This window comes from Cutaneotrichosporon oleaginosum, assembly GCF_008065305.1.
Source record: "Cutaneotrichosporon oleaginosum strain ATCC 20508 chromosome Unknown ATCC20508_contig01, whole genome shotgun sequence".
NCBI classification, from domain to species: domain Eukaryota; kingdom Fungi; phylum Basidiomycota; class Tremellomycetes; order Trichosporonales; family Trichosporonaceae; genus Cutaneotrichosporon; species Cutaneotrichosporon oleaginosum.
Window position 1 is genome coordinate 3,900,645 of NW_027072170.1, and position 26,158 is coordinate 3,926,802.

At 61.3% G+C, this 26,158-nt stretch overlaps 9 protein-coding genes across 9 annotated transcripts; 6 read left to right on the top strand and 3 right to left on the bottom strand.

Annotated features, from left to right (window-relative positions):
• Positions 1-89: 89 nt before the first annotated feature.
• On the top strand, positions 90-14,997 carry COLE_01600 (uncharacterized protein; the record flags this gene model as incomplete). Its single annotated transcript, XM_018426200.2, has 5 exons — positions 90-130; positions 167-529; positions 561-8,550; positions 8,584-13,367; positions 13,401-14,997. The coding sequence occupies 5 exons, from the start codon at positions 90-92 to the stop codon at positions 14,995-14,997; spliced, it is 14,775 nt and encodes a 4,924-aa protein (XP_018277405.1).
• A 186-nt stretch (positions 14,998-15,183) lies between these two features.
• COLE_01601 (uncharacterized protein) lies at positions 15,184-16,194 on the top strand (the record flags this gene model as incomplete). Its single annotated transcript, XM_018423691.2, has 6 exons — positions 15,184-15,231; positions 15,400-15,527; positions 15,659-15,802; positions 15,837-15,876; positions 15,957-16,092; positions 16,124-16,194. 6 exons carry the CDS (start codon positions 15,184-15,186, stop codon positions 16,192-16,194), a joined length of 567 nt encoding a protein of 188 aa, XP_018277406.1.
• A 201-nt stretch (positions 16,195-16,395) lies between these two features.
• On the top strand, positions 16,396-16,818 carry COLE_01602 (uncharacterized protein; the record flags this gene model as incomplete). Its single annotated transcript, XM_018426827.2, has 1 exon — positions 16,396-16,818. The coding sequence occupies one exon, from the start codon at positions 16,396-16,398 to the stop codon at positions 16,816-16,818; it is 423 nt and encodes a 140-aa protein (XP_018277407.1).
• Positions 16,819-17,028: 210 nt separating this feature from the next.
• Positions 17,029-18,529, bottom strand: COLE_01603 (uncharacterized protein; the record flags this gene model as incomplete). Its single annotated transcript, XM_018425007.1, has 4 exons — positions 17,029-17,070; positions 17,170-17,867; positions 18,241-18,423; positions 18,502-18,529. 4 exons carry the CDS (start codon positions 18,527-18,529, stop codon positions 17,029-17,031), a joined length of 951 nt encoding a protein of 316 aa, XP_018277408.1.
• A 92-nt stretch (positions 18,530-18,621) lies between these two features.
• On the top strand, positions 18,622-19,107 carry COLE_01604 (uncharacterized protein; the record flags this gene model as incomplete). The annotated part of the gene is made up of 1 exon (XM_018419501.2): positions 18,622-19,107. The coding sequence occupies one exon, from the start codon at positions 18,622-18,624 to the stop codon at positions 19,105-19,107; it is 486 nt and encodes a 161-aa protein (XP_018277409.1).
• A 219-nt stretch (positions 19,108-19,326) lies between these two features.
• COLE_01605 (uncharacterized protein) lies at positions 19,327-20,441 on the top strand (the record flags this gene model as incomplete). The annotated part of the gene is made up of 2 exons (XM_018419499.2): positions 19,327-19,506; positions 19,539-20,441. 2 exons carry the CDS (start codon positions 19,327-19,329, stop codon positions 20,439-20,441), a joined length of 1,083 nt encoding a protein of 360 aa, XP_018277410.1.
• Positions 20,442-20,988: 547 nt separating this feature from the next.
• On the top strand, positions 20,989-21,501 carry COLE_01606 (uncharacterized protein; the record flags this gene model as incomplete). The annotated part of the gene is made up of 1 exon (XM_018419500.2): positions 20,989-21,501. The coding sequence occupies one exon, from the start codon at positions 20,989-20,991 to the stop codon at positions 21,499-21,501; it is 513 nt and encodes a 170-aa protein (XP_018277411.1).
• Positions 21,502-21,702: 201 nt separating this feature from the next.
• Positions 21,703-22,431, bottom strand: COLE_01607 (uncharacterized protein; the record flags this gene model as incomplete). The annotated part of the gene is made up of 1 exon (XM_018425490.1): positions 21,703-22,431. The coding sequence occupies one exon, from the start codon at positions 22,429-22,431 to the stop codon at positions 21,703-21,705; it is 729 nt and encodes a 242-aa protein (XP_018277412.1).
• Positions 22,432-22,957: 526 nt separating this feature from the next.
• COLE_01608 (uncharacterized protein) lies at positions 22,958-24,477 on the bottom strand (the record flags this gene model as incomplete). Its single annotated transcript, XM_065626155.1, has 3 exons — positions 22,958-23,298; positions 23,335-23,962; positions 23,998-24,477. The coding sequence occupies 3 exons, from the start codon at positions 24,475-24,477 to the stop codon at positions 22,958-22,960; spliced, it is 1,449 nt and encodes a 482-aa protein (XP_065482649.1).
• Positions 24,478-26,158: the final 1,681 nt, after the last annotated feature.

A 26,158-nucleotide genomic window follows, 5' to 3' on the forward strand; every position in this document is an offset into this window, starting at 1 on the left:
CGGCGCGTCTCATCGCTGCTCGCAACGCCGCAGATTTGTTGACGCTGTCGACAGTCATCAAGGCAGTGTGGACAAGCACATCCCTCAAAATGACGGACCAGGCTGATTCTCAGCAGAATGGCTTGACTTCGTGAGCATCCCCTCCTCACAAACGAGTTAACAGCAGCCTCTCCCCCTCCCCTTCCCCATCACCCTCCTCTTCCCCATTTGACCACGCTCCCCCACCACCAATCTCCTCCCCCTTGAACTGTGATCTCGCCCAGCGTGCGCATCTTTTGTTCTTGGACCTCGAAGATCTCCCCCTCCCCGCGTCGGGTGCCACGACCGAGGCACGAGGCGCCTTTCTCCTCCACGAGCTGGCGACCATCGCCGCCGTCCCGGGCGCAGCGGAACCGGTGTTCCGGCGTTTTGCGCCTTTAGCCCTCGACATTGTTGCGCGGTGGCTCGATGACCACCCATCACAGAAGGTGTGGGAGGCACGTCTGTCTGTGCTCGCCGCGCTCGCGGAACCAAGACCTGACCTGTGGAGGTATGTCACCCATCGTCTCGGCTCACACCAGTGTTACTACAGCGTTCCTTGAGCGCTCCCCCTTTGCCAGCAATCCTCTTGCCGTCCTTTCAGACCCGTTGAATGCGGACGCGGACCGCGCACAATGCCTCCTCCTGGGCTACTGGCGGCTGTTGACCTCGGATCCAGGGCTGGCGAAGCGACTGGACTGGCCTACCGCCCCCCTCCACGCGCTGAGGAGTCATCAGAGTGCCGGGGTTCGCCTCCTTGCCGTTCAGGTGCTTTCGAAGATCAGGGGATGGAGCGAGGCCCGCCGGGCGGAGATGGAGGCTTGTGTCGGAGACGATGCTCCCATCCTCTTTGGATACACTCTGGAGAACGGAAAGGCCATCCAGACAATCGTGGACGGGTGGATGCTCCCGGTTCTTGAGGCAAGGCGCGTGCGTGGATATACCGAGGACGCGCTGGCCGAGGGAGAGGTCGAGCCTGCCCTTGCCGCCTCTGAGCTCTCGCCGCGCACCGCGGTGGTTGGTGGGCGTCTCCTCTTCCGCCAGCCAGGGGAGAGCAGTCTCGTTCACGTCCCAACAGCTGCGATTGACGCTGCAATTGCTGGTGTTGCACCGCGTCTACAGCGCGGCCTGCCTGTCCTAATCTCCGCCCCACCCAGTGCGGGTAAGACGCACATCGTCCAGCACCTCAGCGCGACGCTCTACCCCACTCACCTCCCCACCTCACGCATCCTCACCATTCCCCTCGCCGACACGACTATCGACGTCAAATCTTTGATCGGGACGTACGTTTCATCCCCTACAAAACCTGGGACGTTCGAATGGATGGAGGGTGCGCTCGCCAAGGCAGTGCGTGCCGGCCGCTGGGTCGTGTTCGAGGACATCGACAGAGCATCTCTGGAAATGCTCGTCACCATCTCGGGGATCACCAAGTCGCTTGCTCTTGGCCGCGTTGGCCGTCGGGCTGCCCTCCAGGTCCCCGGTCGTGAGGAGATCGAGGCGGGCGATGGTTTCGCAATGTTTGCTACTCGCACTGTGCGCGCCGAGGCGACCACGCCGCCGACCTTCTTCGGACATCAGGACTTCGTCGAAGTACACCTCGCAGCTCCTACGGACGAGGACATTCTTGCGATTCTTACCGCCCAGTTTCCCCGACTTCCGTCAGCTGTGACTACAGCACTTGTGGGAGTGTGGCGCGATCTCCGTCCTCTTTCCAAGACCAGTGGGCAGGTCAAGGCCCGAGACATCGGCCTGCGCGACCTCGAAAAGTGGTGTGCGCGCGTTCAGCGAGCTCTGCCCCCTCCGGCATCGCTCGCTGCTTTTGAGGCTGCAGGAAATACCGCGTTCGCCAACGCAATCTTCCAGGATGAGTGCCTTCTGGATGCCGCCGACATCTTCCTCGCGTCTCTAGACAATCGCGCCGGCTCGGCGGAGAAGCGCGCAAAGATGATCGAGGTCATCGCGCTCGGGTTGGGAATGGAGATCGAGCGTGCGACATCGCTGCTTGACGCGCGTCGACCTGAACTCGAGGCAGAGCGCGGCGCGTCCAAGGTGAACGTCGGGCGATACGCAATTGATTCGGCGCCCAAGAAACGCAAGGTCGCGACCGACGCGCAGCCGTATGCTCTTACTCGCCCATCAATGGTCACACTTGAGCGCATCGCTGCCGCCGTCGCGCTTGCTGAGCCTACTCTCCTTGTCGGTGAAACGGGTACTGGTAAGACGACGTCCGTGCAGCACCTCGCGAACTTGGTCGGCAAGCCCCTCACGGCTCTCAATTTGTCAACACAGACTGAGACGTCCGACCTCGTGGGCGGCTTCAAGCCGATCGACGCCGTGGCTGCGGCCCGCACAGTACACGCGAAGTGGCAGAAGCTATTTGCCGACACGTTTATCGTCGCAAGGGGCGAGAACGCGAAGTACCTCGAGCTGGCCGGCAAGTTCCTCGCCAAGCGCAAGTGGGACATGTGCGCGAAAATCTGGAACGACTCGGCGGAGCGTGCGCTCAAGAAGCTCGAGAAGATGGAGGCGCCCGAGCCTGAGGCGGACGAACCGCGTAAGCGCCGCAAGCTGGGCAAGTCGGCGCGTGCTATGGTTCTGTGGCAAGCCCTCAAGGTCGAGGTTGCCGACTTCAATCTCCACCACGTACAGATGAAGAGCAAGCTCGTGTTCTCGTTCGTCGAGGGCCCACTCGTTAGGGCGCTCAAGAACGGCGAGTGGATTCTCCTCGACGAGGTAAACCTCGCATCTCAGGAGACGCTCGAGGCGGTCGCAACGATCCTCGAGGCTCCCACTGCCTCGCTTGTTCTGACAGAACGAGGCGACGTCGAACCCGTCACCCGCCATCCTGACTTCCGGTTGTTTGCTTGTATGAACCCCGCAACGGACGTTGGAAAGAAGGACCTTCCTGCGGGTTTGCGAGCTCGTTTTACTGAGCTCTACGTCCCGCCTCCCGACGACGACCGCGAGGCACTCGTTTCCATCGTTGAGGGATATCTGGCGGACGCGGCGCGTAGTGACCACGGCGTCATTCTGGATGTTGTCGAGCTGTATACCACGCTGAAACGGCTTTCAGCAGCGAAGGAGATTGTTGACGGCTCGAACGCTGCTCCCCATTATAGCATGCGTACCCTTGCTCGTGCTCTCATGTTCGCCGTGCAGAGTGCGCCGACCTTTGGCTTGCGTCGTGGACTGTGGGAGGGTATGCTCATGGCTTTTACGATGAGCCTCGACGCTGAAAGCAATCTCAAGGCGCACGCAGCTTGCGAGAAACACATCCTTGCCCCAATGAAGAACGCCCGCGCCGTGCTCGCCCAGATCCCAACCCTTCCAGCGAACCTTGACCCGGACGACTATGTGCGCTTTGGCCCGTTCTGGCTGCAGCGTGGCCCGCTTCCGCCTGTCGAAGAGACGAGGTACATCATCACCCCCTCGGTACAGGCGAAGCTTTCCGACCTCGCCCGTGTAATTCTCACCAAGCGCTACCCCGTTCTCATCCAGGGCCCAACATCAGCGGGTAAGACGTCCGCCGTAGAGTTCCTGGCGCGCCAGACGGGACACCGCTTTGTGCGCATCAACAACCACGAGCACACCGACATCCAGGAGTACCTTGGCACGTACGTGACGGACCCGCAGACGGGCAACCTCGTCTTCCAGGAGGGATTGCTGGTCACGGCCGTGCGGCAGGGTCATTGGATTGTCCTCGACGAGTTGAACCTTGCACCTACTGATGTCCTTGAGGCTCTCAATCGTCTTCTCGATGACAATCGCGAGCTTGTTATTCCTGAAACGCAGGAGGTCATCAAGCCCCACCCGAACTTCATCCTGTTTGCGACGCAGAACCCGCCTGGCCTTTACGCGGGGCGGAAGGTACTCTCGCGCGCGTTCCGCAACCGTTTCCTTGAGGTACACTTCGACGATGTGCCTAAGGACGAGCTTGAGACTATCCTGTGCCAGCGTTGTGCAATTGCGCCCACGTATGCCAAGAAGATCGTGCAGGTCTTTGAGGAACTGCGACACCTGCGCCAGGCAAGCCGCGTGTTCGAGGCCAAGTCGTCGTTTGCGACGCTACGAGACTTGTTCCGCTGGGCTGAGCGTGGCGCCGTCGGATACCAGCAGCTTGCGGAGGACGGTTATATGCTCCTTGCCGAGCGTGCGCGTTCCGATGACGACAAGGTTGTCATCAAGGAGGTCATTGAGAAGATCATGAAGGTCAAGGTCGATGTCGCGAACATGTACCAGCTGTTCGATGGACGCGAGGGCGGAGTCCTCTCTCGCCTGCCCTTTCAAGCCGTCCCGGCGGGTGAACTCGTTTGGACGCAGGCGATGCAGCGTCTCTTCGCTCTCGTGGCCGCTGCGGCTGCTCATGACGAGCCCGTGCTGCTCGTCGGTGAGACAGGATGTGGCAAAACTTCCGTGTGCGAGGTTTTGGCAGCCGCGTTCGGGCAGAAGCTTGTCGGTATCAACTGCCACCAGAACATGGAAACAGCGGATTTGCTCGGCTCGCAGCGTCCTGTGCGGAACCGCCTTGAGCGCCGCGCCAAGGTTCTCGCGCGCATGACCGAGCTGGGCCTGCCGCACGCACCTGAGGCTAGCGACGATGACCTTTCCGCAGCATGTGCTGCCGCGCTGAAGCGGGAAGACCTCGAAGAAACAGTCCGCGCCGACGTCCGCGAGCTGCAGCGCGAGATTAAGCGCCTCGGTGCCCTGTTTGAGTGGGTTGATGGCCCGCTCATCCATGCCATGACGGCTGGCGACCTCCTTCTTCTCGACGAGGTGTCGCTCGCTGACGACTCTGTGCTCGAGCGTCTCAACTCTGTGCTCGAGCCCGGCCGCACCCTCGTGCTGGCGGAGAAGGGCGGAGTGGACATCGACGAGGCTACGATCGTCGCGCACCCTCATTTCCACGTCGTGGCCACCATGAACCCCGGCGGCGACTTCGGCAAGAAGGAGCTGTCGCCCGCACTGAGGAACCGTTTCACCGAGATCTGGGTCCCGGCGCTGAGCAACCGTGCCGACATGCTGCAGATCATTGGCGAGAAGTGGCGTCACGAAGCGCTGCGCCCTACTGGCCCCCTCATCCTGGACTTTTTCAAGTGGTTTGGGGAGCGGGTTGGTGACAGCGCAGGCCTTGGCCTTCGTGACATCCTGGCCTGGGTGAACTTCGCCAATGAGATGTATGGCGCACTCAGCGTCTCCACCGCGTTCCATCACGGCGGCCAGCTCGTCGTAGCCGACGGTCTTGAGTCGCTCCCTCAAGTATCGGGATCCTCGACTGCGACTATCGCGGCTCTGCGCAAAGACTGCCTTACCAAACTCACTGAGATGGCTCTCACCCTTGGCCCGCTCGATGCGGTGGCTGCGGACACGTCGTTCTCCGTCACCGATGGCAAGGTATCCATCGGCGGCTTCGCGGTTCCTCGCGGGCCCCTGCCAATTGTGGACACCGCTTTCCGCTTCGAGGCACCAACAACCGCGCTCAACGCGATGCGTGTCCTCCGCGGATGCCAGTTGCCCAAGGCTATCCTGCTCGAGGGCTCCCCCGGCGTCGGCAAGACATCGCTCGTCTCCGCCTTGGCCGCCACTGCCGGCTTCCACCTCCAGCGCATCAACTTGTCCGATCAGACCGACCTCATTGATCTGTTCGGCTCTGACCTGCCCGTCGAAGGCGGCGCTGCCGGCGAGTTCCAATGGCGCGACGCGGCCTTCCTCGACGCAATGCAAAAGGGTGACTGGGTCCTGCTTGACGAGATGAACCTCGCCTCCCAGACCGTTCTCGAAGGTCTCAACGCTGTCCTTGATCACCGCGGGACTGTCTACATCCCGGAGCTGGGTCGTAGCTTCGACCGGCATCCCGCCTTCCGCGTCTTCGCCGCCCAGAACCCGCTCACGCAGGGTGGTGGCCGTAAGGGTCTCCCCAAGTCCTTCCTCAACCGTTTCACTAAGGTTTACCTGCAGGAGCACACCAGCGAGGATCTCCTCATGATCTGTCGCGGGTTGTACCCGGAGCCGGAGCTCGTAGAACGCATGATCGCCTTCAATGAGGCGATTCGTGAGGCGACGATGCTTACGCGCTCGATCGGCCGCGAGGGCTCGCCATGGGAGTTCAATCTGCGTGATCTGTTTCGCTGGTTTGGCCTCTTGTCCCAGCGTAACGGTCTCGAGCTTACCTCTCACCCCGTTGAGCACCTCCGAACGATTTACCTTCAGCGGTTCCGAAACGCCGCCGACCGCGCTGCTGTGGCCGCCATGTTCGAGAACGCATTTGGCGTCACACCGTCCGCACCTCGCCCTATCTGCTTCACCACCCCATCTTGGCTGCAGATCGGGCACGCTGCGCTTCGCCGCTCTGCCTCCGCATCAGTCGACACGCAACTGCCGCATCACCAACTTCCGCTCGCCGAAAGCGTGCTGAAGACGCTCGAAATGGGCTGGCTCGTGATTCTCGCCGGCGATAACGGGCGCGGAAAGCGTGGCGTCGTGCGTGCCATTGCCGCGCGCGCTGGGCGCCACCTCGGCGAATTCGCGATGCACCCGGGAGTCGATACAAGCGAGATTCTCGGCACCTTCGAGCAGCAGGACGCGTTCCGTGCCCTCGATGCGGCCACCAGTGCCGTCCGCAAGCTTCTTGAGGATGCAGCTGAGGCGCATCCCGCTGCTGCTGCTCGCGTTCCTGAGCTCCAGGCCGCCCGCAACCGCTGTGACGACCCGCGTCAGATTGATGCAGTGAAGTCGTTCACTGCTTTGGCTCGCAGCATCCTCGTCGAGGCTCAAGCCACTGGCATTCCCACCACCGCTGCTGCGCTTACGCTCGACGCTGTTGAGCGCGGCTCGTCCTCCGGCTTCGCATGGGTCGACGGGCAGCTGCTCCACGCTCTCCGCAACGGCGGGTGGTTCCTTGTCTCGGATGCCAACCTCTGCTCCGCTAGTGTTCTTGACCGCCTCAATTCGCTCTGTGAGATTGACGGCCTGCTCGTCATGTCGGAGAAGGGCAGCGCATCCGGCGCGCCTGAAGTCATCAAGCCTCACCCCGACTTCCGACTGTTCATGACGTACGATCCCCGGCACGGCGAGCTGTCGCGCGCGATGCGGAACCGTGGTGTCGAGCTGTATGTTGATGCGGCCCCCGTCGAGGATGAGACCCCCACTGCCGGGAAAACGTTCGCGCTGGCTGAGACGTCCACCTTGCGTTCGGCTGAGAACTTGCTCTCATCGTACAATGAATCGCTCTCGCCGTCGAGTTTCACTGCCAACCTCGCTGCTCTGCAAAGTCGGGCCACCCTCGTGCCGCTTGGCCGCCTTGCAGCGCTAAGTGACGAGAACTTCGGCACTGCAATTAGCTTCCTCTCGAATCCGCGCATCGCTGAGCTGCTCTCGGCGCAGACGGCCATCTTCGCAACCAAGCTCGGTTCTCTCGCCTCCGAGGTGCCCTTCGATCTTGCCCTGGACGCCAACGTCGGCAGCCATGCTGAATTCATCCTTTTCCGCGCGCTTCAACTTGTGCTCCGGAACGAAGCCGCCCGCGCCATAACAGATGGTTGGATTAGCGACCCTACGCACGCCAAGACTGTACTTGCGGCCAGCGCTATTTCGGCGCGCCGTGGTACGTCGAAGCGCAAGCCTGCAGTCGGGGACGGTGTGTACCCTCTCCTCAACCATTTGCGGGACACATTAGCGGCTGCAGCCCTCGACGCTGCAGCCAACTCGAACAGTGCAGCTCTCGAGGCTGCCGAGCGCATGCTCGTGTTCACTGCGCTGCTTGAGGACCACTGCCGCTCTGAGGCTTTCGACTACTCGTCAGTGCAACTGCTCGCCACTTGGCTTCTTGAGCAATTGAATCTCATCGCGCACGGCAAGGAAGTGCGACAGTCCCTCGGCGCGCTGGGCAGGGCCACGAAGATCACGCGTGGTCTCGGTCAAGCTGGCGTTTGGACGCTCTTCCGCTCTGAGTTGTCGCCTGCTCAACGGGCGGTTGTTGCACGTCTTCTCGACCGTCTTGACGGTGTAGCCGACGCCCGCCTCCGTTCTGACACGGCTCAGGCGCTGGCTGTGGCGGCTTGCGATGATGAGCAGCTCGCCGAGCTTTCAGCGCTTATTGACAGCCTGCCTCGCCGCCCGGAGGAGTCCACGGCAGCTGATACGCCGTGGTCCAACGCAGCTGTTGCGCGTGTCATTGAGCTCGACGCTCTCAACGCTGCGGTTGGTGGGACAGGTACGGGCGGTGCGCTCGCCCTTCTCGCCAGCGCAGCGGATGCACGCCCTGCGGATCTCGTGAGCATGCAGCGCCTTTCCACCCCAGGCGGCAAACTCGGTGCTGTGGCAGCATGGCTCAATCGCCTCTCTACGAGCCTCTTCGAGCCCGTTGCGCTTGCCGCTGCCCTCCGCTTCTCGCAAGTGAAGGTTACACCGATGGCGCAGCTTGCAAGCATGGACGACGCACTCAAGTTCACGACGGAGAGCACACTGTGGGGCGCGGCACGTGGCGCCGACCGCGCCGGCACAGCGGGCAACCTCGCTTTCGCGTTGCTAAGCATGGTGAGCTGTCTCGTAGAACCCAGCTAACGGCAGGTTCTGGGTGCATTCAGCGTCTCGCTCACCAATGAGGACAACAAGCCAGTCCTCTCAGCGGGCGACATGGATGAGGCTGCTGCCACCTATCTTCGTGAGGCTTTTGACTCCCGTCTGGCTCCTGCTATTGTGGAAGCCCAGGAGGGCAGCCTTCTTGCACTTGGGCACCTGTGGCACGGGCTTGGCCGCTTTGTCCTCGATCTCTTCGTGACCAACGTCCCAATTGATCCCGGCGTTCGTCGCGTACTCCTTGGCGAGGTCGTGGCGACACAACTTTCGCTTGTTGCCGACGAGCTTGACGTTGTAACGCATGTGGAGACCGAGTTAAAGGGCGTGAGCGACAGCGCGCGCGCCGAAACTCTTCGCGCTCGCGCCGAGTCCCTGCAGGCTGAAGGCGAGGCACTCGGCCCCTCCATCCAGCGCGAAACTAACGCCGCTCGTCTCGGGCACCTTTTCTCTGAGGTGTTCGGCTTCATCGAGGACGTGTTGGAGAAGGGCCAGTCACTCCTCCACGCACTCGAGAACGGTGCCAACGCTGCCGCGGCGCGCGAGGAAGCATTCCAGCTCGCATCAGCAGCCTTCGTTCAGCGCCTTCATGCGTACACAGACCTTGTAGATCTCGCGGAGCCAATTCTCTTTGGCGTGCTCTGCGTCAAGTTCGGAATGCGTTGTCTCGCCCGCAATCTCGCCCTGCGAAGTGCCGCTCCGCCTACCACAGTGGGCCCGCTCGTTTCCTTCCCTGCCGTTGCGTCCTTGGCCACCCTCCAGGTGCTTCCCAAGGAAGTCAAGGAGCCTTCCATGGCCAGCATGCGTGCTGATCTCCTCGCCGCGCTTGCGCACGCCCGCGACATCGCCGAGGGCACACAGCGTCGCGAGCACGTGCCTGGCCTCGTCGGTGGCTTGGATCGCCTTTACGCTGCGTGGAGTGCTATCCGCACACGCGAGGCTCAGGAGGCCCTGGATGCCGAGAGCATGTACCGCATGCGTAAGACTGACATCGAGGTTCCCGACGACGCAGAGCTCGAGGCCAAGGAGTTTGCTCAACTCTTCCCCACGTACGACGAGGACGAGGACGAGCAAATGGAGCAGGATGTGCCCGAAGAGAAGCAGCCTCACGACAAGCACAAGGCCAAGTTCTCAACACCACAGGTAGCTGCGTTCCACACCCTCGTCCTAGCCTCTTTCGGCAAGTCTCGCGGGCACGCCGATATCATCAAGACGCTCAAGAGCACAATTGACGATGTCCTATTCCGCTTTGAGCCGGCGGCATTTAGGGAGGACCTCGATGTGTCTTCGCTCGCCTTCCAGGTCGCCACCTTGCACCGCCGTCATGCGGAGGTGAAGACATCTGCTGCACAGGCGAACTTCTACTTCGACCCGAACGAGTACGAAGTACGCAAGGGCCAGGCGCTTCTCGAGCGTCTCCGTGCACGTCTGGATGCTCTTGTGGCAGAGTGGCCTGATCAGATGGTGCTGCAGCACTTGCGTGAGCGCGTGCTGCGGATCTTGCAGATCGATGTGCGCTCGCCCGTCGCCAAGGTTCTCGCTGCCCTCGAGCAGCTTCTCCTCCACACGGATGACTGGGAGCCATATGCAAACCGCGAGAACAGCCTCAAGGCATACCAGCTCGAGGTTAGCAGTCTCATCATCGGATGGCGTCGCCTCGAGCTGTCCTCGTGGGTCCGCCTCCTGGACGACCAGGCGCGTCAGTATATCGACAAGGACGACGAGTTTACGCTCCGCCTGTACGGCGCCCTCATTCACGGCACTGTCTCTTCCGACGACGCCGACTCCTACATCGCTACTGCCCTCCCGGTTGTTACGGACTACCTCTCCCAGGCGACGCTGGGCTCTTTCGCACATCGTTTGAGCGTATTGGGAGCCTTTAAGCGCATGGCGTCTGAGCTTTCCGAAAGCAAAGCAACGAACGCCGCAGCGCTCGGCCGCGTCGCTGCTGTCCTTCACAACGTCATTGCTCACGCACAACTCTTTGCCCCTCGCATCCGCGAAAGTCTCGAGAACCAGCGCAAGGTCATTGACGGCGCGGTCAAGGACTTCGTCAAGCTTGCATCGTGGAAAGACATCAACGTTTTTGCCCTCAAGGCAAGTGCGCAAAAGTCGCACCGACAGCTGCACAAGAACATTCGCAAGTTCCGGGGGGTGCTGCAGCAGCCTGTGGCCCCGATCTTGATGGATCTCGGCTCAGTGTGCCCGCAAGACCCAGCTACGACAAGCGCGGCTCACACCTCCGAGCTTGTGCAAGTTTCGCCCCTCTCCGAGGCTGCAGTTGCCGCACGCGCTGCTGGCCCTGCTGTCCCATCTCTTCTCCAGAAGATGCCCGAAATCTTGGCTCGCTACGAGCGGGTGCACATCGCCATGCGTCCTCTCGCGGCCACAACTCCAGCAGACCAGCTGGACGATATGGCTGTTGAGATCATCGAGACGGCAGCTATGCTTCAGAAGGCCACGCCTGCAGCTCTCACTAAGGAGAACACCAAGGTCGTCAACAATCTCGCCAGTCGGAAACGCAAGGCTTTCTCCGACCTTCTCAAGACTCTGCGGGCATGCGGTTTCTCTCAGAGTGTGCCTGCTGACAAGCTCGCTAAGCAGCAGAGCACACTATGGCTCACTTCCCGTCCTGCCCTCACCACACACGATCTGCCGGCTGCATTCGACGCAGCCGGCGTAACCAAGGTCGCAGACTACCACCACCGCCAGGGGGTGTTAATGCGCGCCCTTCGAGCCGCATTCAACGGTCACTCGCCTGACATTGCGAGCGGCGACCTGGCACGCGGTATTGGATTTGCCGAGTCCCTTTACGCGTTAGCTTTGGGGGAGCAGGCGCTCCTCGCCACGCAGCTCTCTACGCTATCGAAGTTCAACGCGGTCCTTCGCCGGCTTCACACTTGTGCCAAGGCACCTGCAGTGGCCGGTGGAGTTGGCCAGGCACTGGAGCAAGCTGAGCTTGACGCGTGCCACCTCCGTGACGGCCTGCGTGAGGCCGAAGACGCAGTCCGTGCTTTCCGTGAGCTCCAGGGCTCGGTCGTGCCAGACCTCGCCGACATCCATGCGTACCGACAGGAGGTCGGTCTGCTTATCACCGCGCTTGAGAACGCTCTGAGCGCCTGCCGCGCCGCCGAGTGGCCGCTATACGGCCACGAGGAAGCGCAACTCGTTCACCGAGCGGCTGACCTATTCCGCCGAGTCGTAGCGTCGTGTAAGGCGCACTCTGAGGCTGCACCAGAGCTTGCGCACATCTTTTTGCCCCTAGGCAAGATGGTGGCGCACATGGGCTTGGCCACCACGCTCAAGACCAGGCAAGACATTCCCAAGGCCGTCTGGACCGAGAGTGACGACCTCATCTCGGCTCTACTTGTTGCCGCGCAGTCGATCGACAACACCCCCGCCGAGGAGGTTAAGGAGGATGACTATGCCCACATGCCGACCGCGTTCACTCGGCAGGCAAAAGCGGTGAACTCACTACGTGCTACTGAGGTGCTCGATCGCCTCGCTGCGTTCGCTGCTTCAATGTCATTCTGGCTCGCAGGGGGCGAATCCTCGGCCGCTCCTGCAGCATTGGCCCGTGTACTCCCGTTCGTGGAGGTGCTCGCGCAGACCTACGCTCAGTCCGTAGCTGCCCATCTCGCTGCTACCAAGGCAATCTACAAGCTGAACTACGTCGTTGCGCGCGTCATGCTCGACATCGCTCAGAAGGGCTTCTGCAAGCCGCAGGAGGAAAGCGATGACGCGCAAGACGGCGAGGATGGAGAGGTAGAGGGCACGGGCATGGGTGCTGGATCTGGCGAGAAGAATGTCTCGAACGAGATCACCGACGAGAGCCAGGTCGAGGGTCTGCAGGGCGAGGAGGAACAAGAGGAGGAGCAAAACGGCGACAGGGGCGACGACGACGAGGACAATGTCGACATGGAAAACGACTTCAAGGGCGCCCTTGAAGACGGTAAGGAGAAGGATGACGGCGAGGAGGATGAGGGAGAGGACGAGGAGCTCGACGATCACGTGGGCGATGTCGATCCGCTCGACCCCGGCGCTATCGATGAAAAGTTTTGGAACGACGACAAAGAGGAAGAGAAGAAGGAAAACGACGGCCGTGAGGATCTCATGGACGAAAAAACGGAGCAAACGGGCGAATCAGAGCTCGCCGCTAAAGACGAGCAGAGCAAGAAGCAGGATGAGAAGAAGGAGCAGAAGGAGGCGGCGGAAGGCGAGAAGGCTGAGGAGAAGGAGCAGGAGAGCAAGCAGGATGGCGGCGACGGCGAGGAGGAAGGTGAGGAGTTTGAGGAGCACGAGGCGCCTGAGGGCGAGGACGACAATGACAACGACAACGAGGGCGCGGACATGCCTGAGCAGGACAACGTCGCCGCGCCCGAAGGCGAGACACTCGATCTCCCTGAGGACCTCGATCTTGGCGAGGAAGACGATGATGGCGGCAACGACGAGCAATTCGACGACGACATCAAGATGGACGAGGGCGAGCCCGAGGGCCTTGACATGGAGGATCACGGGCGGACATCGGACCAGGAGGATGAAGGCGAGGCGGAAGAGAATGCTCCTGACGCTACTGGCATCACGGAGGACGATGCGCAGCCTGAGGCCGAGGAAGCGCTCAACCAAGACCTGGACGTGAGCGCGGGCGAGGCGCAGCAAGAGGCTGCCAGCGCTGGCCAGGGTGGCACCGCGCAGGCAGACAAGGATGAGAAGGCGGACGCGGAAGATAAGGAGATGGGAGGCGAGGAGGAGGACGAGATCGAGGCTGAGGCCGAGGGGTGAGTCAATCCGTTAGAGTAAGCTGACAACAGTGCAACCAATGCCGCGCCGCAGGGTGCTGGTGGCACCGACGAGCAGGAGGCCTCCGGCGCGACGGACAGTAGCGGCGCACCCCTTCCCAACGAGGGTGAGCCCCAGCAGGACCGCTCTCTTGGCGACATCATGAAGGAGATTGCGCGCCGCCGCGACGAGATCCTAAACAAGACCGAGCGTGAAGAAGTCACCGACAATGCGGACGCGCAGGAACAGGCCCCAGGCCAAGTCGAGTACCTGAACGATGGCGATGCCGACGATGACAACACGATGCAGGCGCTCGGCGCCGCGCGCGAGGAGCAACAGAAGCTCGAGGACCTCAAGATTGTGGATGAAGAGGAGGAGGGTGGTCCAGCAGCGATGGACGAGGACGAGCCCGAGGGCGAAGAAGAGGCTGAGTCCGGTGATAAGGCTTCTCGAGAGCACGAATCCTTCCGCCGCGAGAAGGGCGAGCCCGACGAGTCTCTGGGCGCCGAAAAGGCTCTCACGCAGGCAGAGATTGGTGGCAATGCCCCAATTGCTGGCGACGCGATGGACATCGACGAGGGTGAGGGCGAGGAACTCGCAACGGAAGTGCGGCCTGATGAGGGCGAGATCGACGTGGAGCTCACCGTCGCCTCACCGTCTGCCGCTGCCGAAGCGGACGGCGCTGAGGACCTGTGGCGCCAGTATGCCAGCCTTACGAGCGATCTGAGCTATGCGCTTTGCGAGCAGCTCCGTCTCATTCTCGAGCCCACACTCGCCACGCGTTTGCAGGGCGACTTCCGCACCGGCAAGCGGCTGAATATGCGTAAGATCATTCCCTACATCGCCTCCGAGTACACAAAGGACAAGATTTGGCTGCGTCGCACGAAGCCGAGCCGGCGTGAATATCAGGTCCTACTCTCGCTTGACGATTCGCGGTCCATGGCTGAGTCTCACTCTGTTCACCTTGCGTACCAGACCCTCGCACTGGTGAGCCAGGCGCTCACGAAGTTGGAGGTCGGCCAAGTATCCATCGCACGTTTCGGCGAGGGCGTCGACGTACTCCACGAGTTCTCGGACGCCGGGTTCTCGGACGCGGACGGCGCCAAGGTTATGCGCGCGTTCAAGTTCAACCAGCATCGAACGGACGTGGCCGCGCTTCTGGAGCGCACGTTATCCTACCTTGCTGAGTCGCGAGCGAAGAATGCCGGCGCTAGCGCGCCGGACCTCTGGCAGCTGCAGATCATCATCTCGGACGGTGTGTGCCAGGACCACAACCGGCTGCGTACGTTGCTCCGTCGTGCCCTTGAGGAGCGCGTCATGGTCGTCTTCCTGGTAGTTGACAACTTGGACGCCGGCCAGGGCAGCAGCCCGCTCTCCACCACCGCCAACACGCCCGCGGGTTCCGGGGCAAACACGCCCATCATGGCTCCCCCCCGCCGTTCAATTCTCTCCATGCAGAGCATCACGCCGACGCTCATCAATGGCAAACCCGACTTCGTCATGACGCGTTACCTGGACTCATTCCCATTCGAGTTCTACGTTGTGTTGCGCGACGTCGAGGCGCTTCCGGGCGTGCTGGCCGATACGCTGAGACAGTGGATGGCGAGGGTGAGCCAGTCGCAAGAGTAATAGGAGAAGGAGAGTAATAGCATTGCATTCATACCCCCAATAGCATCTGCATTGTTTGGTTCCAGTCGAGGAGCGGAAGCAAAAACGCGTGTGCCCTGATGGACGCGTTGTGTCATGATGATTTCGCGTCCAACAGAGTCGCCTCACCATCTTCAACACCACGGCCGGGATTAGGCCGTTCGCATGATGGAGGACGACTACTACTCTCTCACGTCCATTCTTGCCGACAACCATGTGAGTGCAACCCATTGCGCACATCGGGCTGCATCTCTCTCCCCCTTGCGCTTCTTCCTCTTGCTCTCCTTTTCGCACATCGCCTTTGCCTCCAGTCATCACGTGTTCTACCAGCTGTATGGTCGGCGTTGAGCAGCCAAGATGTTTTCGGATACAAATTGACACCAGAAACTGCCCTGCACATTCACTCTTGAGGTTCCAGGCCTGGGGTATCTCGAGGGCGGGAGCGAACAGAACTTGCAGGCCGGTGCGAAAGTCGAATTACCATTATGGATGGCGCGGGTGTTGGCGCAGAAGTGAGTCCGGCAATGGTCTGCATGGCGATCTCTTGTTGCAGCAAACATGACTACTGCACCGGGCAGGGGTCGCTGGACTATGGCTTCTTCCTCATCTCACGACCTTTCGAGCTTCATATTACTCACACCAGCGAGTTTGCGACGTTTACTGTTCCGCAGCCGTTCACACAGCGCGTCCGCGCCAACTTGAATGCGAGTGCACCGGCTGTCAAGCTTAGCAGTCTCGTCGGTGCGGGTGGTTGGTGGTACCGCTTCGGCACGGCCATTGCCAAGATGTGAGCGTTAGGTGGCCGCATTAGTTGACACCAGCTGGGACAGTGGGGACAGCCTACTTGCGATGTTGCGGGAAGTAAGTTGGGAGGGCGAGGAGACTGCTTCACCGCGCGCAGTCGCTTCTCCTCATGCCGGCCGCTTGGACACTGACGATAGGCGTTCATCAGCCGCCTGCCGGCGCTTCAGAATCTCTCTGCACATCATGCGAGCATGGACCACAGCTCTATTCCAGAGGGTACGGCCGGGACGGGCGAAGCCTTTCGCGAAGGCATGGAGGCGGACGAGCGAGAATGTACGCTCCGTCAAGATCCGGCTGACCGCAGTATTCAACATCGGCCAGGAAAGCGGGCGGATCGTCAAGAAGTGGCACGACTCGTCGTGGGCCAGGCGATAGCTCGAGAGGTTGTACATATGCATTTAGCTCACATTGCCCCGGTGTGACGAGGTGGCTGCGATCGAGATTGGAGATGGCAGATCCCACGCCGCGATGTCACTTGCGGATCGCAGATCTCACAAGTCCCATGATGCGCAATGCACGACGCAACATTTGCGTGTGCCCAACTCGGGCTTCTTACCTCCTCTCCCACTCTTCACCATGGCGCCGCTTCCGCAGACGTCGGCCCCGCCGCAACCTGAGCCGACCGCAGCCCCGATGGCCAAGAGCTCGGTCCCGTTTGCGGCGATCATCGGCGCCGTGCTGGGCGGCATGCTGCTCCTTGTCGTCGGCGGCGCCGTCGTGCGATGGCGCAAGCGCCGTAAGACGCCAGACTACGACGTCGCGCTCTCTCGCGTCCCGACGCTCGCGCACTCGCCGGGTCCCAAGCCGTCTCCCTCCTTCACGTCTACCGCCGCGCAGACTCCACCTGTGGACTCGCCAGACCTCTGCGCCGACAATGGATCGAGAGTTGCGCAACACACGGACGCCGCACCCCCTTACACGCTTTCGTACACGCCCCCGCCGTCGCGCATCCCCGTGCTATCCCAGACCCAGCCGGTCAGCGTCGGAAGCCGGCGGTAGCCCATCCGGCTCACGAGTTCATTCAGTAGTGAGAACTTTGAGGACATTGAGAACTTTGAGAAGATTGGTAGAGACTTGGCCCCCAGTCTCTGCGCCATACCCGGAGTGCCATACCAGATGCATAGTGCCCTTATCGTACATACATGTGTTCAAGTCCATAGATGGCCACGCGCGACCCATCACTCTCGGCGAAATGCAACTGGAGGCCGCTTAGCCGGCGAGGGGGCTGGAACGGGGAGGGCTCCCGCTGTGCTTGGGCGAGTGGGAGGGACGAATCGGGGCGCTGCCGACGGGCATGACGCCCGGGAGGTCCCAGGCGGCGATCGTCTTCTTGCCCTCGTAGTGGGCGACAAACGAGGGCCAGTACATGTCGATGCCGTCAACGAGGCCGGGCTTGCGCGGCGTCCACCCCGTGAGCGAGTGGGCGAGCGTAGGGCGGAGAAGGGTCGTCGAGGCCCACGCAACCTCGGCAGGGACCTTATCAGACGGGGCGCGCATGCGGTATCCCTTAGCACCGGAGACGCGGACTACGGCGTCGAGGATATCGGTCCAGCGTTCACTTTGGGCATTGCACGCAACGAGGGCCGAGCCGGCGAGAAGCGGGCCGCGCTCACCAGCGCGCAGGAACAGGTCGGCGAGGTCGTCCTGGTGCACCATAAGGAGGCGAGTGTCGGGGAGACCCACGGCGTCAAACTCGCGGCCGGCCTTGGCGGCATCGTACGCGGGCGCAAGGAGGAACGGCTCGAGCATGCTCCCCGAGCGACCGTACAGCGTTCCAGGGCGGATGACAATGCCGTTGACGCGCGTAGAGCTCAGCACGGCCTCCTCGACGGGGCGCTGCCACGCCGCGACCTCGAGGTCGCTCGTTGGCGGGAGCTGCTCACTCGACCACTTGTCAAGGCCTCCGTTGCCGCGAGAGTGCGACCACGCGCCACCAGTGAAGATGTATGTGACGCGTGTGCTAGCAACGCCGCGCGAAAGGATCTCCTCGACCCCACGGAGAGCAGCCAGTGGCGTGTCCGCCTCGGATGAACGAATTGTGTCGATGACTTGGGTCAGTATTGGTATTGTCACACGGCAAGATTTGTAGGCTCTCAGACGCGTCGGGCAGCTGAGCGCAGGGGAAGGCTTGAGCACACTGAAGCTCGTCGAGCGTAAGGCGCGCTTTGCAGCGCGTGGGACAGCGCGCAAGATGCCAGTGACTGGATCTGCTCGATCCTGCGCTTCCGCCTGCGACAATCGAAATTTCCTTTGTTTGCATGGAAGGAGTGCCAGCTCGAGCAGGCCGATGCGGCATCCCCTCCTCGCCCCGTTTCACCACCCTGCTGTTCCAACAAAAACACTGGCACTCGCCAGCAGCCAGAGGCCTGCCTGTCCCCGGCGCCTGTAACCCGTCCGTCGGCCCAAAACCTCAGCACTCACTAACATCGACCTCGGCGGCGATCTTGCCCCAGACACTGAAGCCGTGTCCAGCCGTCGCGGGGGTTACAAGCGGGATGATCTCATGGATGGCGAGCTTGCGGGCAGTCTTGGCGTCACGAGCAGTTCCGTAAACGATGTGGCCTGCCCGGGCGTACGCGAGGGCGACAGGAAGACCGATGAAGCCTGTAGCCAGTCAGCCAGTGCGACAGTAAGGACGTTGAGGACGATCATCACGGAGGGAGGAGGATCAATGAGACTCACCGGAGGCACCGAGGACGAGGACCTTCATGATGGTTGTGAACAGTAGTGGTAATGTGGTGAGAGATGAGGAAGTTGTTGACAGAATGAGGGAAGATGCCTTCGTGGTGTCTAGACTAATGAATGGCCAGATGGGCAATGCCGAGCCAGATCAAGCCCACCAAACAGAGCTCGGAGTGTACCGCCTGGTGGCCTCGCCCGTCTCGGGGGTCCTCGCTTGGCATTCAAGAGCGCATTGTGGCGTCGTCGTGGCTTGAGCAGACTCGCACACCCCGCCGACGAACTAGCCGGCCGGTGCGCCCATGCACCCGCCACGCGCCCGGCAATTATATTGCTGGTCCTATTGTCCTGCGCATAATCTCGGCATGCCCAGCTGATCTGACCCGTGCTCGTCATGTAGATGGCAGAGACCCGGCCTGGACGGAGGGAGAGGACAATACCTGGTTGGATGAAATGACGATGTGGGCGGCGAGAACAAAAGAAATCCACTGCCGCCGGCAAGAGACTCCCCTGGACTCAGTTCCCGGGTTGTGCCGACCGGATCATCTCTGTAGCACCCCGGCGCCGCGGCCGCAACGATGCGATGAGGGCAAGAGAGCGGAGCGGTGACTAGTCAACGCGGTGTCGCACATGCATCACATGCCACGACGGAGAGAGAGGATAAGATAAAGATCTGGGTACTCGCCGCGTGGCATGCGGACTTGGCCGACATGTTGATCTGGGGAATCAGACAACAATCATGCGATCAGGCGACCACCACCGTTTGAGAGTCATCTGTCACAAGCTTCTCTTGCCACCCTCCGTCACTCTCCTCTTACCCATTCACTCATGATCGATGCCTCGGCTTATCCCCATATCATTGACACCATCGTTGACCACGCCGAGCCCGAGACTCTGCTCGCGCTCCGAGCAACAAGTCACCGACTGAAAGGGCGGGCTGATCCGCGCCTCGCTCAACATGTCGTGCTATGGGATAACATCTTGTCCCCGTTCCCAGGCTCTCGCAAGGTATGCTGGCCCTCTGGGCCCGCTGATACTAGCCGGCTTCGTGGTGGCGACGCCTGTGGGGCGCTCCGACCCCGGCGTCGTGGACTCTCGAACCCTCCTGTGCGCACACCGTCGACATCGCCGGTCCACAGCCAGACTTGAATCTTCACAACTCGCCCCATTTCTTGCCTCGGACGAACGTCAAGACGCTCCGCTTCGTGCCCTCTTCCACGGCACAATGGCCGCACGAGTGGGCCATCGCGCTCGCCGCAGACGTCCTGCAACCCGAGGAGGCGGTGGTCTTCTGCGCCCCGCGCCGCCACCCGTGGACTCTTCATCACGCCTTTAATACAACATACAACCTCGAGCACTGTCTCCAGCATTTGGGTGGCGTGGCCGGACCGTCGTTACTCATCATGACTCTTCCTCCGCGCCTAGTGCTGAACGGTGCCGTAGGGCTCGGAGGTCGCTTCCTCCGCCTCCAGCTTCTCCATGTCCTCGCGATCGACAATGTCGTCATTATCCTCCACCCGGCCCCGGGACGGGGTCGTCTCGGCGCCTTCATTGTCTGCGGGCAAGACCGCTACTGCACCAACTGTCACGTGCTCGGAACGGTGAGCAAGGCGATCCGCGAAAAGCCAGGGCGGCGGGTTGTGCTCGTCGGCATGGAACATGTTGAGCCGTGGCTCTGGCCCGTGTATCTCGGCCCGAAGCAAAGCCCACGCCCTCTGGAGCAAGAGGCGAACGAAATCGGGAAGGAGGAGAAAAGGAAGACGCCCCTAGCGACGGCCACAGGCGCGCGCCTTGCAGACCAACTCGCCGATCTCCTCGCTTACGCATGGGAGTGGCCAGAGGACGCGATCAGCGATGTCCTCTCACGCCTCCAGTTCTTCTCGGTGGACGAGTACCGCGCCATGATCGGGGAAGAGCGCTGGCGCATCGAGGCTGAGCAGTAGCTGCTGCATGTACAATAGGTATCCTGTTACGCATCCGATTCTCCGCTTACAATGCTACCCAGAGTCAGGAGCTGTGTAGCGCCCAGTCTCTCTAAGCTAGGGTTGTTGGTGGCGAAACCCGGAGGTACGATAAAGGAGCTGGAAACGCTGCTTCGCCCGTCCCTCTGGCTCGGCGCGGACGCTGTTGTCGTCGTCGATGGGCACGTCACGACGACGGTAGGGAGGCGCTCGCGCTTGTATCGCCGCCACTGCCGGTGCTTGCGGTAACAGAAGAGGCCCATGGCAATGGCAATAAGGAGCGCGATGCCGCCAAAGACGCCGCCCGTAATGATGGTGGGTTGGAGCCCGTCTCGCTCAGTAGTGGCCCAGGATGGGTTTCTTGTTGTCGCATTGTCGATCGCGGACGAAGTGTCCATCGAGCAAGGTAGTGGAGGGAATTCTCTCCAAACTGAATGGTGTTCGGGGACTGACATGTCAACGGTGCGGTGGTCATCCTCTCGTCACACGTGTTGGGCGTCGGGTGGAGCGTCACGAGTGAAGTGTTTCCATGAGCGAGCGTAACCGAGGGCGCGTCCTAATGACCTCGCCAGACTGGTTCTCTTACACCTCCATACCTCTACTGCTTCTCTGCTCCCTGCATCTCTCGCCCTCTCTCGTCCTCCCCTCCCTCCTCGTCATCGTCATCGTCATCATCGTCGTCCTCCTCCCATCCGCTACTCTCGTCCTCGGTTCTCCTGTCACTCTTGGGTGGCGCGAGATGCCCGTGGTCCGGCTCGAACGGGATAGGGGGCACGACCCACACGTGAGGCGAGCTAGGCGATGTGAGGACGACGGTGGGGAGGTCGGCGCGCATCCTGCGTCGGCGCCGGAACCTGAGCACGAGAAGAACGGCGATAGTGAGGATGGCGAGGGACCCGAGGACTGTGCCGGTGATGAGGCCGATGCGGACGCGGTGAGCGGCGCGGGCGGCCGCAAGCGAGATGTGCGCGTCGGGGGGTCGCGATGGCGAACGGCGCGCAGGCGTCAAGGGCATGGTGTTATGCGGAGAGAGGTGGTGTAGCTCATGTAATATGGCGACTGGAGACGAGAGAGCTGGTAGAGACGGCCGCAAGCTACATGTACCTCGGTTAGAGGGGCGTGTTTCGGCGGCCGCGTAGTGCTTAGTAGCCCCCTGTGCTCTCCTCGTGAGAAAGCTCTGAACTTCTGGTATGGACTCTATCGAGAAGAATATGTGAACCAGGCCAATTGAAGGTGTTTCCACCTATTTAGTCCTCTCCGCCACCTCCGCCTCGTCGGAAGTCGCAGCCGGAGCCACAGCGGTTGGGTTTGGCACACTGACAAGCTGGGCACTTTGGGCCGGTGAGCTTGCGAGTTGGGGAGTGGGTGTGACCGCAAATGGGACGAGTAGCGAGGGCGATTCTGCGGGGGAGTACGGATTCTGCGGCGCCAGCGCCGCGGGGGCTGCCTGCTCTGGATCCTGTGGCGCCGGAGATGGCAAAGGCGTAGCCAAAAGCGGGGGAGGGTACGCGTGGACATGTGCCGGAGCCGGCGCGTAGAGCTGAGCATGATACGGCAGCGCGGGGTTGTATGCACCCGGAGGCGAATACGGCGATGGCGCGCGAGGTGGAGAGTACATCGCCAGCTGGGGTGGTGGGGAGATTCCGTCCGGCGAGGGCGAGTAGGGCGGCACGGGATCCCAGTGCGGTGGGTCGAGGTGGGCAAGTGGGACGGGAGAGGGTGTTGGTGCCGGGGCGGGGAGGAGGGCCGGGAGAGGGGCCTTGTTCCACTGCCGCTGCCTCTGTTTACGCTGGTGGCAGACGAGACAGCCCGTGATGGCGAGGATGAGGATGGTGGAGAGGACGCCGGCCATGACGAAGTTTACGTCTACCACCACGGACGAGCGCGGCTGCTGTGTCGTGGGTCGCGGGAGCGGGGTGGGCTCGGGCTCGGTCTCGAGCGGGGGCTCGGGCTGCCACAGCGGTGTCTCCATGGTGTGTGGCGGGTCAGTAGTAAGTTGACCGCGGTTTTAGTCGTGAGTATCGACTCGGGGTCGGCACGGCAGTGGCATCGGGGCGGGAGCGCCCGGGCGCACTATGGACCGATACAACCGACCATGTAGACGGGCTGATCCCCGCCCCACGCGTTCAGCGCGGATACTCGCGGGCGTCGCGCGAGGCGCGGCGCGAGCCCCGACCCAGTGCCCGCCGGTAGCGGAAGAACCAGATGAGGAGGCCAATCGCGAGGAGAAAGCTGAGGATGCCGAAGACGAGCGCCGTGACGACAATGGGGTGCGAGAAGCGTGGACGGGACTCGACGACAACTGTAATTGTGGGGTGGGGGATGGGGTGGTGCCCGTCGAGGGGGAGGGCGGTCATGATGGTGGAGAGGATGGAAACTCTGCAGGCTTCTTTAGGCGTCTGTGATAAGGGGTTAAATTAGTAGTGAACGTCAGTCGTCGTCAGAGGGCTTATGCAGAAGCGCCCCGAAGCTGTGCGCATCGTTCCCATGATTTTAGCCTACAGCTTTGCCTTGCCCTCCAGCGCCTCGTACGTCGCCCGGATACTCTCCGCGGTTCCCCATCGGCCCGCTGCCAGCGTCTGGAAAAATCTTACCGCCGCTTCGGCGACAGCAGGCGGGTTCTCCTGGAGACACAGGTGTCCCGTCGACGGCAGTTCCTCATTGCGCGCAAGCGGCGCACGCCACACCATATCGCGCTGCAGCGTGCGAGGGAAGCGGTTTTGCGCGACCAGGAATGCGACAGGCACCTTGAGCTGTGGGAGCATGTCCCACGTCCTGCCGGAGCTTTTGGGTTCGATGAACACCGATGCCTCGGCCCACGTCGGGGTGGCTAGCACGACTGGCGCATCGTCAGTGTTCGGATTGCCCTCCCTGTCGGTGCCGTACGCATTCGCGCGCACCAGCCCGTGCGACAGTGTGAGTTCGAATACCTCGGGATGCCAGGCTGCGTAGAAGGGGTTCTTGAGCCACGTGCGGCTCGCTTCTGCGCGCGAGGACCATGCGTCGCGCCGCTTCATCGCCCCGCGCACGCGCGACGTGCCAACATCCTCCTCGTTCTCGGCGCCGATCTCGACACGGTCCATCGCGCGGGGCTGGATCAGCGAATCGGCCAAAAAGACGCCGTGATACGCGTCGGGCCTTGCGTGCGCCGCCATGACATGCCCCAGGCCGCCGTACGAGCCGCCGAGGCCCATCACTTTGATGGGCGGGGCGGCGCCTTCGGCCGCCCACGGGAGCTGCCATGGCAGCGCGGTCGGCGCTGCCTTCTTTGCGGTCGGCAGCACGTGCAGGATGAAATTGAGGATGTCCCGGCCCACGTCATCCCACACCTCAGCACAACCGAGCCGGCCCTCGTTCAGATCGACAGACGAGCCATGATTCCAGTGATCGAGCAGCCAGATGTCGTCGATGAGCACTGGCGCGGCCGGCAGGGGCTCTCCGGTGCCGAAAGCCTGAGGTGGGGCATCCGATGCCAAAATTCGGCGCAGCGTTGGGTGCCAGTGCTTGCGTCAGTCAATGAGTTGTGACAACAACGAACCTCCTTCTGCGTCCCATTGGGATGTGTGCACACAAGCGTATGTCCGCCGACGGGCTTATCCCTGGTCCAGCGTTCCACAGCCATGAACAAACCTGCCGGTGCAGCCTGAAGGCCCTCCTCGAGTGTCCACTCGGTCGCGTCAAGACGCGCAAGCACTGCAGCGCCAACGGCGCCGTCAACGCGCACCTTACGTTCGGCCTTGGACTCGCCGGGGATGGGGCATGTGTTTCCGAACGGCTCGGACTCGCGGCTCAGCGTCCCGTGGCTCTCACGCAGCTGCTTTGGGTACGCTGCAGGGACAGCATGAAAGCTCCGTGACCACCCAGGGGGCGGAGGCGGCAGAGTGGGTCGCGGAGGAGCAGAGGGCGCGGCGTTGTTTGGGTGCGGCGCGAGGGCGAGGAAGTGGGGCGGGGTTATAGGGGAGGGAGGATAGATTGAAGGCGCGCGCGACGGAGTGATACGGTGAGGCCTGTCTGACATTGTGATGAGAGTTTGCGAGGGCTGGAGATGGGGGGGTATCACATCGCATCGCGTACTGAAGTACGAGGTGGGTGGTGTGGGCGGACGGGGATGAGGATGACGGGAGACGACGGACATGGCCGATAACGGAAATGGAACCGGGATGGGGAGGAAGATACCGAAATCCCGACATGCCGAAAACCGTCGTTATGCTGATCCACGTGGCATCATATGTGTCTCAGATGAACAATTGCCACCCAACTCATACTTCACCGACCGCAATCACCACACCATCACCAAGCACGCAGGTCACTCCGTGCCGTACACATACGATGCATGTCACTTGCAATCCATCCAATCCTTGCCCTTAATCCGCTCCTCTTACCATCTACTCAACTTGATTCACTCCCTCCCTGTCCGAGACATCAACAAGTGGGAACTCACAAACTTTTAAAGCGATCGAGTTTGTCGGTTGATGGGTATTCGCAGTCAACAATGTTCAGGTCTACCTTTGTCTTGTCACTGAAGCCTTCAGATAGCCTTGATCTTATAAATATGGACCTCGATTAAGACGGGAGCGCCGACGACCTAATCACCACTGATCGCCTTGGGGATGGATTGCGCATTTTTCGCGTGATAAGCGTGATAATTGGATGGATACGGGGTGATAACGCTCCTCCTCATTGTTAGCTTTGCTAAATCCAGCCGGAGCTTTTATGGCTCTCTCACTTCTGTCATTACGCAAATGGTTTCCCAACCCATCGCTGCAGAAAATGAGCACCTTTCTCGTCTTGTGTCCCTCCTGCAGCCTCCCGGGTGCCATTACTGACAAGAGTATGGACAACCCCTCGTCCTGGTACGTTCACCCCTCCTTGTTTGTCGGGGACTCAGCTGACCTCCCCCGTCCCCATCTCACGCTCATTTCTGCGTCTTAACCTTGCCGCAGACCGATTACGTCTCGCCCTTCTGCGACGGACTCAGAGCTGAACCCCTTGTCTGCTCCATTCCCTTGTCTCGTGGATGTACGACAATCGCCACCCAAACTCAATTCTCGCAGACGCGCCTGGATCTGTCTGGCAAAAATACAGGCTCCGCGAGATCATGGACAGGGACGAGCGGTACACAGATGAGTGGATCATGAAGAAGGTGGTGGACGGAATGTGGCAGACAACTGTGAACCGGCGCAAAATTATAAGTTTGAACAACTCCCAGGAATTTCTGCGTGTGTTTCCGTGGGTCAAGTCAAATATACGTCCGGTAGACCGAATAAAAAAAAAGGTCGACAGCGAGTAAGGTGATGGCAGGGGGCGATATTCAATCCCGCTTATTACGATAGCATTCACAAGATGTTGCTCAAGCAACCGTATGTATGCTCATGTACTCATAGCTGAGCTGTTTCCCCACAAGGTTGGATGCGGAACTTGATCAATGTCAGCTAGACACACACCTCTTCCCGGCGTAGCAAATCTACTTGGCTGAGCGTCTGACGAAAAACAGGCGAGCCGGCAAGCGAGGTCAGGGACGTACACTGGCCTCGTTGATCTTCGAACTCTTTCAAGGAAGCCCAACAGGCTGTACGAGGACTGCCAGAGCATATTTTATGCGGCCGCTAGGGCCAGTCGCAACCTCCTCCAGGTAGCTTTTGACGGGGCTGGCATTCAATGGCAGGTATGAGTCGTAATCGCCTGGTATCCAGCTAGCG